This window comes from Copadichromis virginalis, linkage group LG3, assembly GCF_057382275.1.
Source record: "Copadichromis virginalis isolate Kocher_CV1m ecotype Utaka linkage group LG3, C_Virginalis_male_GT1.1, whole genome shotgun sequence".
In the NCBI taxonomy this organism is placed as follows: Eukaryota; Metazoa; Chordata; class Actinopteri; order Cichliformes; family Cichlidae; genus Copadichromis; species Copadichromis virginalis.
Window position 1 is genome coordinate 13,141,839 of NC_140620.1, and position 14,595 is coordinate 13,156,433.

Consider the following 14,595-nt stretch of genomic DNA (forward strand, 5'->3'; position numbering starts at 1 on the left):
CTCACAGACTCAATGGCTTCCAGATCAGAGGAGGATCTCTGCTGTCCGGTCTGTCAGGAGGTCTTCAGAGATCCTGTTCTTCTGTCATGTAGCCACAGCTTCTGTAAAGACTGTCTGAAGAGATGGTGGAGAGAGAGACCAACACACGAGTGTCCAGTTTGTAACAGAAGATCTTCAAGGAATGATCCACCTTTAAATCTGGCTTTAAAGAACCTGTGTGAGTCGTTCTTACAGGAGAGAGATCAGAGAGCTTCAGAGGCTCTCTGCAGTCTGCACTCTGAGAAACTCAAACTCTTCTGTCTGGACCATCAGCAGCCAGTGTGTGTCGTCTGCAGAGACTCAGAAAAACACACCAATCACAGATTCAGACCCATCGATGAAGCTGCACAACAACACAAGAAGGAACTTCAGGAAACTCTGGAGCCCTTAAAGAAGAAGTTAAAGGTTTGTGAAGAAGTTCAAGTGAAGTTTGATCAAACAGCAGAACACATTAAGGTCCAGGCCCGACACACGGAGAGGCAGATTAAGGAGCAGTTTAAGAAGCTTCACCAGTTTCTAGCAGAGGAAGAGGAGGCCAGGCTGGCTGCACTGAGGGAGGAAGAGGAGCAGAAGAGTGGGATGATGAAGGAGAAGATGGAGGCTCTGAGCAGAGAGATAGCAGCTCTTTCAGACACAGTCAGAGCCACAGAGGAGGAGCTGAGAGCTGAAGACGTCTCATTCCTGCACAACTACAAGGCTGCAGTGGAAAGAGTCCAGCGCTGCCCCCTGCTGGATGATCCACAGCTGCCCTCAGGAGCTCTGATAGACCAGGCCAAACACCTGGGCAACCTGACCTTCAACATCTGGAACAACATGAAGGACATGGTCTCCTACACTCCTCTCATTCTGGACCCAAACACTGCAAATCCAAACCTCATCCTGTCTGAAGATCTGACCAGTGTGAGACGAGGAGGAGAGAAGCAGCAGCTTCCTGATAATCCAGAGAGGTTTTATTATTCCTGCTCTGTCCTGGGCTCTGAGGGCTTTAACTCAGGGACTCACAGCTGGGATGTTGAAGTTGGAGACAGTACATGGTGGAGACTGGGTGTGTTAGCAGAGTCTGTGCAGAGGAAGGGAAGCATGCTGCCTGGATTTTGGAGAATATGGTTTGATGAAGGTAAATACTCAGCACGCTCACCATCAGCTGGTGTCACTGCTCTCTCAGTAGAGAAGAAGCTCCAGAGGATCAGAGTGAATCTGGACTGGAACAGAGGAAAGCTGTCGTTCTCTGATCCTGATACTAACACACACATACACACCTTCACACACACTTTCACTCACAGGATGTTTCCATTCATTAGCACTGATGATGGTGGTAAAGCAAAGGTGTGTCCGTTGAAGGTGTCAGTGTCAGTGCAGCAGATGAGTTGAGGATGATGATGTTTCTAATGTTGTTTCCTGTCAGTGAGTTGAAGCTGTTAAACTGCAGCTGTCCTCCTGCTGCCTCGTTGTTCCAAAGCTCTTTGTTTCTCTTTTAGTTTCACTGTTTCTTTCTGTTTCTTCTGTCCACCTTTTCACATGGAAAATCATTTCACTGTTTCTCACTGAATGACTCCCCAAACTAGATTTGAAATTCTATCAAGTTTCTAATCATTACAAGTGATTCATGTTTCTATTTGATGTGTAAATGGAGATGATTTAGTTTGCTGGGATATGGACTGACATGTGTTGAATGGGAGGAGCAGTTTGTTGTTGTCTTCTTGTCTGTTTATGACAACAATAAATATGTTGTTGAAACAATGATTCATGTTTAACTCCATATATGAAATGTTTCTGATCTTTGAATTCTGTTTGATTAAAGACTTTCTTCATGACACAAATGAGATTTCAGTGTATTAATAGAACTAAATAAGCTCAGAGTTGAAAGGCTGGAGTATTATGTACGTGCTTCACTGTCAGGATCTTCAGGGGGATTCAAAGGGAAACATCAAACTGCTGTAATGAGATAAACTAGTTGGGCTGAACACACTTATCTGTAGTTTGTCTCCATCCAGGATCATCAGAATATAATGAACATGTGTGAAGAGCCACAAAATGCTGCTGCCCTCTCAGCATGATGAGCTCCAGCCTTTGTTAACAGGACAACAGGAAACATGAGACAACTTTCAGAGACAGTAACCAACTGTGGCCACAAGATGGCAGCAGCTGATCTGAGATCCTTTATTGGACAGAAGGACTCTGCTCTGTGACGTCATCAGAGAGACGGCCTTCACTCTGATAGATCTGACGTCATGTCTGCACTGCGATGATGAAAGCTGATAAACACATTGTTATTGATCCATGAAATCACCTCTGTCCTCTCAAGTGTAGCTGTTTACAGAGCTGAAGAAGTCCTTCATCATCAAAACAGACAAACATGTATTTCCTGTATTAAGTGACGTCATCCTCACTCTGACCTCTTACATACATTCTGTTCAGTTTTCCTGCTGTAAGAAATAAACTGTGTGAAAATAGAAATGCAGGGAAACATCCATTAATCACAGCTGAGCCGTTTGTTTCTGACTCACATTCAATGAGGCTTCAGGTGTAAATCCCTCAGAAGTGTTTGTGAGTTCAGTAGAAGCAGACCCAGTCGACCATCATGGCCTCCACAGCACTACACAATGCAACAGAAAGGCCTTCATCATCTGCTGAACCACCTCTGAACCACGACGCTCTCCCTGCATCTAAAAGCTGTTAGTCAGGATGAGATGCTGCTGTGATCGCTCACAATTTACCTGTGAGACCTTTGTAAATATTGTCTTTGTTTCTGGAGGAAACACCTTTAGTCTGTTTGTATTTGGAGTGCAGATCTGGGCGTCCATCACTTTAACCTGCACACGTTTAGTTATTGAGTGTAGTTGATGTTTGGCAGCATTTTATAAGTGACAGTTCATGAACGGTGAAGGAACAGAGGACGCCTGACCATCCTACCTGTGTCAGTAAGAAGACTTTCATCACAACTTCACAACTTAACACAACTGAAACCTGAATTCAGTGTTGCATAGTTTACTAACAGTGTGTGCTGACACTGAAGTTAGCAGTTTGTTTCCTAAGAGCTGCTGGGACAAACCACAGTGAGCGGCTACAGAGTTTAGTTAAGGTGGTTCTAACATGTGACCTGTTGAATTATTTACAGGGATTTATTTTTCATTTAAAGCATCATTTGTGAAGTTTTTATGAAGTTTACTTCTTTTATGTTCTTTGTGTAACGTTTAGATTTTCTTCTCTGGTGTTTTGACTCTTCAGGTTTCCTGTAACAGAGATGTAAACCACCGTTTTCTGATGCTGCTGCACTGTGACATAAACACGGCCACTTTATTAGGCACACCTTGCTGACTGCAGGTTATAACCCCTGCTGGAAACATCCCACAGATTTGGATCCTTATTGCCATGACAGCACCACACAGCTGCTCCAGATGCTGCAGGATGCTGGTCAGGGCTCTAACAGTGAAACTTTACTGAAAGTAAGAAACCTGAGAGGAAATCAACTTTGACTTTAGTAAGCTGAGCTCTGAAGCTGTGATGGAGCTCAGTCGGTGTGAAGGCGGCTGCTGTGTAACAAACGTTTGTCTGAGGTGCTGCGACTGATCGTGGTCATGTTTATTTAAAGAAGTCGGTGATGAAGCAGGCTGTGCAGTCCGAGCTCTTCATCAGTTAACAGTCCTCCAGAGCTGCTGCAGGGAGCTGACTGTCCTCCAGGTGGCGCTAAGTGAACAAAGTCCAAAGAAGTAAACTTGGACTGTTTTTTGAAGCCTAAATAAAATGTGAATAAACTTTATAGATACATTTGAAACCAGCTACTCTGTGACTTTACACACTCACACAGTAACAGAGCTGATTCCTGATTGGAGCAGCACAGAGTTAGACTTCTTTTCTGGCTGTGGATTGGTTCGTCAGGATTTCCTCCTTTACAGGTTTAAAAACAATCTCTGTTTCTACATTTTTTGACCTCCTTCTTGTGTCTAAAGGTGAAGCAGCACCAGCCTCCTCTGATCCTCATGTTGTAGCTCTGTGTGTCCAGCAGGGGGCAGAACACCTCCAAACTGTGCCAGCAGCTCTCACTGTGAGCTCAGACGTTTGTGGACACTCAGTTTGTTTGAACATAGTAAATAATCAGAGCTTCTCACACTGTTTATGGGGACACCACCTGCCCGAGGGTGTACTGTGTCAGAGAGGTGGTGTATGGTGCTGGGTGTAGTCTCTCTGCTGGTTCACAGTTTTTACTGAGGAGCTGTGTTCATGTCAGGAAGGTTTCATCTGATCACTGTGGTGCAGTTTGGTTTACTCTGTTTCTGAGTGTTTGTAGGATCAGTCTCTGCAGGTCACCTGATACCTGGCAGTGAAGTGTTTATGAATCAGCTCCGTCAGATTTAATCCAACAGAATAACATGTAAAACACTCCAGGGCTTTTACTCTGAAACTTTCTCCAGAGCTGTCTGGAGTTTTCTTACATTAAAATATTCTGGTGGAGGCAGAGTGACAGTGTTGTAGATGCTGCATTTTGAAGCCTCAGTGTTTATATTTTTGTTCACAGCCATGTAGACAGAGAGGCAGAGAGAGACAGTGTTGTCACTGAGCTACATGTGTCAGAGCTCAGATGAGGCCCACACATGTGTGTTATCTGTTGTTGCTACACACAGTTAAGATATGGAACATGTGTGTAACCAACTTTCATAGGTTTTAATATCCTGATGTTGACAATTGATGCAAATACAATAAAATAATAACTACACATGTTATGTGTTAGTCTTTAATACAGCTCTCCAACACACACACAACAAATAAATAATCAGTCACTTTGATTTTTTAAAATCAAATTTATCATTATTTTACTAACAGATTTGCAAATCGTTACATAAAAATATTATTAACTGCTTTTAGAAGTAGAAATGATTTATGAGGTTTTAGATATTTAAGATAACTAGATTGCCACCTATTGAATTAATGCACATTTTAAAACATCAGAAGCTGGTGGATAATAGAAGACAACTTAAGGAAGCGTTTCCCTTTTTACATGGTGAAAAGAAGATGACCACTGAAGGTGGAATGGTGAAAATGATTGTCATATATTTTAAAACTAACCCAGAGACATAAAAACACCTGATCTCCAGTCTCTAGACGCAGTGAGGCTCCATTAGAAGCTGTTCCGAAATGTGAGGCCTGACGCTCCCACGCTGAAAAAATGCGTTCTCCATTCTTAAACAACACAACAGCTACACCATAAACAGGATCTCCAGGTCCACATACGTACCACTCAAAGTGGTAGGCTCCTCTCACTGGTGCAGTGAAAATACCTGTGGGACATTTGTTAAGTGGAAAATCAGATGTTCGAACATCGTGAACATCAGTCTGACATCAACATAGCTGAGAAGTGACATTCAGTCTTATTACCTGTGTGTGGGTTGTAGGCATTTCCAATGTTTGTGACAAGATGTTTAAAGACAAGCGTAGTGTGTGTGTTAAATGGGCCAGTAATTCCACCACCTTCAGCCAGTAAAGAAGCTGAAAAAGCCACCTGTTTGACTAAGAAAGAGAGAAATGTCATGAATTTAAAATTTTTGCTGCGGTGTCCCCCCCCCTCCCCAAAAGACGAAATGAAAAAAGTTTTAGTGAAAGCATTTGATAGATTTCATTCTTACAGAAGCCAAAACCAACTAAGAACAGCTGCAGTGTGGTAGCTGTCCACAGACAATTTGGAGGAGGAGTGCTGAGATAAATACATTTAAAGAAAAGGTTGTAGATATGTTTTGCCACACAGTGTGTAGCAGTCTTCTTGGTAACTGGATTGCAGCCTTAATACACAAAAAAATACACAGATATTTTAAGATGAAAATAATCAGAGCCATGTTGACTTCATCACATTACCTAGTAGCTGTTGATTAAGATTTTCAATTGCAGTCCTCTGCTTATCCACTTCCTCCAACTTTGCTGCATTGTCTGAAAAAAAAACAGTTTAAAAAATAACATTCTCTAAAAATGTATAAATACCCTGTGTGTGTGTAAGGAGTTTTAATTATTGTTCTAACTACAGAGTGCTACTGAGGATATCGTCGGGTGGTGGAAGAAATAATTCGAGGACCTCCTTAATCCCACTGACATGTGGGATTGAGGGAGATGAGTCTGTGGACAAGGAGGATGGCTCGTCTATCACCGGGGGCGGGGTCACTGAGGCAGTTACACAGCTCCTTGGTGGCAAGGCCCCTGGGGTGCATGAGGTTCGTCCTGAGTTCCTGAAGGGTCTGAATGTTGTTGAGCTGTCTTGGTTGACATGTGTCTAAAATGTTGACCTTCAACAGGTCCTGGCATCCAGCTCCCACTGGAGCAGTATGCAGCCATGGTCCTCAGTGGAAAAGGGTAGAGCGCCCACTCCGTGTCGGGGACGTGTTCCTGCACAAAGTGGAGGAGTTTAACTATCTCAGGATCTTGTTTAAGAGTGAGGAGAGTGGGAGATCAACAGACAGATTGGTGCTGTGGCTGCAGTGATGTGGACACTGTATCGGTCCATCATGGTGAAGAGACAGCTGCGTGAAAAAGTAAAGCTCTTTCCTATCCAACACGTTGCAACACGTTCTCACTCCCAAAGCGTAACATTTTACGCTAGGTGACAAATCGTCAACATATTACGTTTTCGGCTACCCACAACGTTCCTAAATGACGACCTCGGAAAAAAGAGGAAATATGAGAACCGTCTGGACTCCATCTACACGTTTTCACTCTTTTTCTTCAAATCGCTTAGAAACACGTTATTTAACATCATTATAGTCCTGGTTAAGGTCAGGAATAAGGTTATGGTCAGGGCTAGGGATAAGGTCAGGTTTACTGCTGGAATACAGGGCTGGAACGTCTGTTACCGCGGGAGCGTCATTTCACTGGATTCCAGCCATAACCCGCCGCGCACCATAAGAACGCCGAAGGTCTCCTTTCGCGTTCCTCAGGAACGCCGCGGGACGTGACAAAACGTCGACATGTTACGCCTCGGGAGTGAGAACGGGTCCTATCAGTTTGTCCCCACCTTCACCTATGGTCACGAGCTTTGGGTAATAACCAAAAGAATCAGATTCTGGATAAAAACAGTGGAAAAGAGCTTTCTCAAGCCTGGGAATGCCTTGGTGTTCCCCCGGATGAGCTGCAGGTGGGGGCCGGGGAGGGGAATGTCTAGGCTTCTGTGCTTAAGCTGCCGCCCCTGCGACCCAGCCTTGGATAAGTGGAAGATGTATGGTTGGGTTGAAACTACCCTTAGATAAATTATACTTTGCACATATTAGTACATATTACATTTTCCCCACTGAACCCATAAAAAGCACAAATTTTGATGATTTCATATACTTTAACCTATAATTATTAATCTCACACATTGGAATAAATGAACTCTAACAAATAATAATGAATCACTAATATTCTGTTATACAATGAAACATGTGTACATACAGTACCTTGTTGTTGATGTTTAAGCTTGTCAATTTCAGACCTCTGTCTCTGAAGTTCAACGTTCTGCATTTCCAGGTCTTTCAGTTTTGCGACATGGTCTGACAGAAAAGAACATAAATAAGTCAATATGAATTTTATTTATCTGCATCATTTGAATCCCTTTTCATTTTTAGTAGGTTAGATTATTGAATAAATAATGAATAAATAATAAAAATAAAAAGATTAATGAGAAACGTTAGTGATAGATTCATGAAGTGACATTGATTGAATTTCATTATCTGCCTCTGTCTGATTTGTGGAAACAGAGCAGACCAGAAGCAACAGCGGGAACTTCAGCGTGATCTCCATTCTGTCAGTGAAAACTCAACAGTATCTGTGTGTCATCTGCAAACCTGACTGACTTTTATATTACACAGTACAGAGGGGAGGTCACTGTAGCATTAGATTCAACCTTATTCTAGTGAATCAGTGACTAATGTAATCTTTATGACTTCAGATGCAGTGCAAGGAGAAGAACAAGTGAGTATCAATGATTGTCAACTGATAGTAAAACATGAGCATGTGTGTTTCCACCAACTGACCAGAGCTTAGAGGACAAATATCAAAATGTGTGCTCAGATACAGATGTTTAAGCAGCTGTGAAAGAACATATCTGGAAGTTTTTGGCACTGAGGAAGTAATTGCCTTTGATTATGGAATTCCTCTAATAACTCAGAGCAAAAATACTCTAAGCGACAAAATGCATAAAGTAATCTTTACAACTTTTACAAGGTACAAGACTACAAAGAGATAAACAAGTGAATGTCAATGATTATCAGCCGTTCATAAAATTAATCAGCACGTGTTGTTTTAGAAAATCCAATGTGAATGTAGGAACCATGAAGGTCACTGACATGGTATAACTTGAAGATGAACTTCTACTCTTCATGTGTAACATGACACTTGGTTGACCACCCTTCCCACTGCAGTTCAATAAAACCACAGCTGTCCTTTTTTGTTTCTTTCTTCTCTGACCACTTAGGTGAGAAAGCTAGTGTTCAATGCTTTTCAGAGAATGAATTAATCTCTGACCCTTCCACTCCAAGCACTCCTCCAGATGCAGTGAACAGTCTTATAAGCAATACAAGAGCATGCCGAAGAGTCTTGGTTGCTAAATACAGCAAAAGTATTCGGCCCCCTTGAATTTTTCCACATTTTGTCACATTACAGCCACAAACATGAATCAATTTTATTGGAATTCCACGTGAAAGACCAACACAAAGTGGTGACCACGTGAGAAGTGGAACGGAAATCATACATGATTCCAAACATTTTTTACAAATAACTGCAAAGTGGGGTGTGCGTAATTATTCAGCCCCCTTTGGTCTGAGTGCAGTCAGTTGCCCATAGACGTTGCCTGATGAGTGCTAATGACTAAATAGAGTGCACCTGTGTGTAATCTAATGTCAGTACAAATACAGCTGCTCTGTGACGGCCTGTGTTCACACCGAACGCGATAGAGGTGGCCAGAGCGTCAGGTTTATGGTATTTTTTTATTTTTTCACTCTTCCCAGTCTGGTGCAGGTCTACAATACTTTTCCTGGTGTCCTTCGAAAGCTCTTTGGTCTTGGCCATGGCGGAGTTTGGAGTCTGACTGTTTGAGGCTGTGGACAGGTGTCTTTTATACAGATGATGAGTTCAAACAGGTGCCATTCATACAGGTAACGAGTGGGGGACAGAAAAGCTTCTTACAGAAGACGTTACAGGTCTGTGAGAGCCAGAGATTTTCCATGTTTGAGGTGACCAAATACTTATTTTCCACCCTGATTTACGAATAAATTCTTTACAAATCCTACCATGTGAATTCATGGATTTTTTTTCACATTCTGTCTCTCACAGTTGAAGTGTACCTCTGGTGCAAATTACTGACCTCTGTCATCATTTTAAGTGGGGGAACTTGCACAGTCAGTGGCTGACTAAATACTTTTTTTCCCCACTGTATGTGCACATCTTTACTTTTAATAAGATGTTTCAACATGCAGACGTGAATCTAACACAGTAACAGCTGCCTTTGTTTCAGATCCAGCTCATTCCAGTTCACTGACAAAGATTTGGTGCTGCGATAACGACTCTGAGCCGATGAAGCTCTGATGACTCTGATAACATCTCCCTCCCAGTAATAACCTCCCAGCAGCAACTATGACAGACACGTCTCCTGACAGTGACACTCTTACAGATACACATTCAAGACTCAAGAGCTTTATTGTCAGTACAGCAGTAGACACAGTATACAGCTTACCACATGGTGCATTTATAAGTATGCAAAAGATATCTCTCTCCAAGAGATGTAAAACTCAAAATTACAAATACATAACATACTAAACTTTGATGCGGCTGCTGCTGCTCCACATGTTAGTAAATCTGACCCTAAATCTTCCTGCTTCTCTTAGAGCACACAGGTAACGGCTGCCCTGAGCATGAAGGTGTGTCTGCAACATGATGAAGCTCGTCTAGAGCAATGATTACAATCTGCTCCGGGGCAGCTGGAGAGTCCTGTTTGCTGTTTGCCTCCTTTAGAAAATATAATAAGAGCCAGAAACTTCTTCTCAACACAAAATAGTCTTTGAATGTGTTTTATCTTATTTTCTAGGGTCCATTAGAGTGACCGTGGATACAAAGTGATGTTAGTGAGAATTAAAGGTTTTAGTAAAAAGTGTGAAGGTTGACAGTTTGATTACAGCTGCTCAAACTGATTTCTTGTTCTTTGTATGTTTGTCACACTTATTAAATGTTTCAGATCAGGATGATGTAGCTTTGGATTTGTTCCCTTAATAACAAACATCTTCATTTACAAACTTCAGTTTGTGTTTCCTTTGTTTAATATTTTAATGTGTTTGATCTGAAACATTTAAGTGTGACAAACATACAGAAACCAGGAAACCAGGAAGGAAACAAACTCTGTTTCACTCTGTTTGTTTCCATCTTATGTTTTTATATGTTGTTTGACTGCAGGTTTCCTCAATCTTATAAACAGAACATTTGCATAATGACTGAAAGCAGCCCACTGAAGGAAGAATGGGCTGGGAGGTCAGAGATCAGTGGGCTTTGGTCAGTGGTTGTTGATCATGACCTGACAGATCTGTATCCTGTGTGTGCACCCACTGTGGGCCTTTCCTGTGCTTAGTGTCAGCCTGAGCTCCATGCAGGCCTCAAAGGCCAAGCAATTCAAAAGCTTCACCAAAACAAGGCACCACTCAAATAGCTGGACCCAGGCTCGCCGCCCTTATGGAGGAAAACATAGAAGATGATCTCTGTGAGTTATTTTTACTGTCATATTATAAAATGTGATGTTCTAGCATCATGTTGTTCTTCTTAAGCCTTTGAAAAGCTTCCTCTGTGTCCATTAAACTGATGACTTTAGTGCTGCTGTCTACTTGTTACATTTAGTACTGTTTAATTTTCAACCTAGGAAGATCTGTAAGAAGGACTCACAATATAACATAATACTGTAAGATTACTTACAGGTAAAATACTCAGATTGTACTTAGATAAAAGTCATCACAGACTCGCCCAGCCTGACTGCCTTGAAGCTCAGGTGTCTTCACTGCCTCCTCTGATAAGAGCTGGAGACCTGAGTAGGTTCGTCACCCATCAGCAGCAGATCACCTCTCGATCGGGCACGTTTTCATCTGGGAGGCTTTTAGAGCTCACTGCCCTCGGCGTCGCTGCTGGAACAACCAAGTTTTGCTATTGAATCTTTGACCTGCTGATCTCACAGAGGCAGGAGACCCAGAACATCCATGCGAGCTTCAGTTTATGCTCTGTCCTGTCATCCAATCAGATTTGCATGTAATACACTGATATTCAGCCCCAGCCTGGTGTTCTCTCCATCTCTGACCTTTCACACAATTTAAACTAACAAACTTTCTCTTTAAAACTGTTTGTCAATCACAATTTACTCGATTTATTATTCTTCTATCACATATTTATATCAGTCATAATGAACTCAGTATGATCTGAGCTGTAAACCTGTATTGATCATCACAAACCTTTATAGCGCTTCAGAGCAGCTCCTTCAGTGGCTGCAGCACCCACGATGTGGGACGGAGAGATTTCCTCCCCTCTGCTGTCAGACTCCACCACAAAGACTTTGCAGCTGATCAAACACACACATGTGCAATAGGACTAAGTGTAACACTCTTTTTCTGACAACGTTGTATTTGTACTCAGTTGTATATAGCATGTGTATTCTATTTTTATCCTATCATTCTATTCTATTCTACTGGGTACAGTTGTGTACAGTTTCTTATTCTATTCCAGGGTTCTCTCATGTTTGCTATGTAACTGCACTGTCCACTTCCTGCTGTAACAAAACAAATTTCCCACATGTGGGACTAATAAAGATGCTCTTATCGTTACTGTATAACCACAGGTTCACTTCACATTTGGTAGAATATAAAAGGACAAAGCTGGACAATTGTCATCACATTTCTCATTAGTTGCTGTTAGCACAGGCACACAAAGAAAGCAGAGCTTTAGCTTTAGCTCCCTACATCACTTTTAAGCCTGGATGTTGAGGCTTTTGCTTCCTCTCAGCTGTGATGACATCTCTGTCTGCTCCATCTCACCCAACATCATCCATCTGACCTGATGCTACCTGACAAACTAAAGATAAAATATTAAATTCATTTTGCATCACTTACATTTAAAATACATTTAAGGTGGATTTCTTAAAAGGGAAGGGACTGACCTGACTGTTGTGTCGAGACAGGTGTGAAGGGAGTTAAATCCAGTCTTATACTACGGACGTGTTTGGTTTTGGTCTGTAATACGTTGAGTTTATTATCTATAAGTTAACATAGCAAATCCTCCATCCAGAGGCTAAAGTGATATCAGAGCTAGACTACTTTAAGTGAAAACAGATGATCGTCTGAGCCTTAAATGAAATAAGGTTAAAAAGAAATGCTGCTATCGACAGTGTGAGGCAGTGAGCTCTGTTATACCATATTTTTTAATTTTCTTTATTATTATTATATTATAGTGTTATTACCTTCCTGTTACTTCATAATAGAATGACAGTTAATGGTAAAAGTCTTGAATAGTTTTGAATTTATTTTTCCATGATCACATTTCATTCAATCACTCGTGGACTTGTATGAATGTTACATGTGTTATTTTCACCCGTGGATTTACAGACACTGTGTGAACAGTTTTCATTTTATCCAAAGTTTTACTTGATGTCCAACTGATAAAATCACTGACAGACAACAGAAACAGGAGCTCAGAGAGAAATTCAATTCAACTTTATTCATAAAGAGACAAATCACAACGTTTGGTTTTATTTTACAGAAACTTCAAACTAAACCAAATTCAGGACGTGTATTAAACCTGCAGCTGATCCCTGTCTGCTGTTCACTCCCTTTGATTTCTGTTACCAGCATCATCTCATGTTCCCCAGGTTCACTGACAACGCTGAAACCACCAGCGGGAGACTAAGAGTGCTGATTTAAAAAGATTCAGACATTTTATTTTGCTGCAGCTCAACATGAGGCTGGATCCTGATTCTTTGTTGTTTTTGTTTTCTCTACATGAAGAAAACAGCAGCAACAAGAAGCACAGCAGGAACTGACAGGCTGACCTTCAGTCCAACAGATCCTCCTGTGTGGCCTGCAGGTGAGAAACAGCTGTGAGGTGTCAGGTAGGTGATGATGAAGAACAGAACAGAATCCATTTGCTCTTCAAACTGCTGTCAGACATTATCTCCTGCACTCTGATCACATCACTCAGACCAGCTGCTTTCTACAAAGTCTCATCAGCAACATCTTTACAAACCAACATCAGATTGTGTGTTTTGTGGTCTAAAGTTTTGTGCCTCTGGTTTCTCATTGGCTCACACTCTTGCAGAGCCGTAACACGCACATGAATGAGAGGTGGTGAGTGTAGTTCCTGTTAACAGGGTATTGCAGACCATCCCGCTAATTGCTGAATTTACTTTTGTCTGTCATATTTATGATGAAAAACAAATGTAATCAAATTAGATATTGATATTTTCATATGGGAATTGATCCTGCAACATGAAACGCTGGGACTGGAAGTTCAGCATCGCTCCGCACATCATACCTGTGAGATGACAGACAGCAGTGTGGAGGAGAGTGCGACACAAAAACACAGAAATATGACTGACAGCTGCAAACGAAGCAGCATCTGCTGCAGGTGAAAGATATTGGGACTAGCAGAGCAGAGTGGCTTCACTGTAAAACAAAATTAGCAGTGAGTGTGAAAAGTTTCTGTGTGTGGAGTTCAACACCGTCCACTCAGAAGCTGCATCACTGGATGGTAGATTTAAAAAGCTTGCATTCAGTGACAACAGAGCTGTTGATGAGGCACTTCAGAGAATAACTGCAGCAGCAAAGTGCACTCCCACCCAGCTCCACCATTACAGGGCCAAGTGAAGGAGGAGCCACAGACGTCTGCTGTGTGGAGCCTCTTTGATGAAAGAGCTGCAGGAGATGCTGCAAAGAGAAATACTACAGCTGATGTTATGATGGAGATGAAATGTTATCTTGAGGAGCCCCTCATCCAACAAGGAGAAGGCCCACAGAGCTGGTGGGAGGCCAAGGCCACAGTCTTTCCCTACCTGTTGAAGGTGATGGAGGGGAGACTGTGCATTGTGGCAACATCTGTTCCTTTGGAGGGTCTTCTCAAAAACTGGGCAGATACTAAGGAGAAACCACATCAGCCCATCCAAGCTGAGGCAGCTGATTTTTCTGAATGTCAACCTGCACTGAGGACAAACTGTTTGGCTGCTGAGTTTGGTTCTGTACTGTGGATTTGTTTACAGTGGGGCTTTTTGTGCTGAATTAAACTTAAAGGTTTGATTAAAATATTAAACAACAGTAAGAATGCCTGCTTTTGTAACAGAACAAAAACACAAAATTAGGCAATTATAAGGCTTTTCATAAAAACACTACATGCAAAAGGGTTTGTCAGCACACAAAGCATTCACATTTGCCAAGTAAAGCTAAAGTATGAGGCTACAGAGGATAATAACTTAAGAGACATTTGGGAGCCACGAGACGTGCAAGATAATCCAGAGCTTAGATCTAAATAAGGAAGTCTTAACTCAGTAATGGAGAATATCCTCACACATTAAGAAGCACCGAGGGA

The 14,595-nt window shown here is 41.9% G+C and overlaps 2 protein-coding genes across 3 annotated transcripts in view; one reads left to right on the forward strand and one right to left on the reverse strand.

Moving 5' to 3' along the window:
- LOC146712884 (nuclear factor 7, brain-like) lies at positions 1-7,646 on the forward strand. Of its 2 annotated transcripts, XM_085445268.1 has the most exons (2): positions 13-1,392; positions 7,626-7,646. In XM_085445268.1, the coding sequence occupies exons 1-2, from the start codon at positions 13-15 to the stop codon at positions 7,644-7,646; spliced, it is 1,401 nt and encodes a 466-aa protein (XP_085301394.1). The 2 variants fall into 2 exon arrangements, with proteins under 2 accessions (XP_085301404.1, XP_085301394.1); XM_085445278.1 differs by lacking the exon at positions 7,626-7,646 and having other exon boundaries at positions 1-1,518.
- The window catches only part of LOC146712885 (complement C1q-like protein 2), a 25,229-nt gene continuing 15,533 nt past the window's right edge, over positions 4,900-14,595 (reverse strand). Inside the window, exons 2-3 of the mRNA XM_085445576.1 lie at positions 5,413-5,544; positions 4,900-5,315 (exon numbers count right to left, since the gene is read on the reverse strand). Coding sequence (XP_085301702.1) covers positions 5,032-5,315; positions 5,413-5,544 — 416 coding nt within the window. The 3' untranslated portion in view covers positions 4,900-5,031. The remainder of the gene's footprint in view (positions 5,316-5,412; positions 5,545-14,595) is intronic.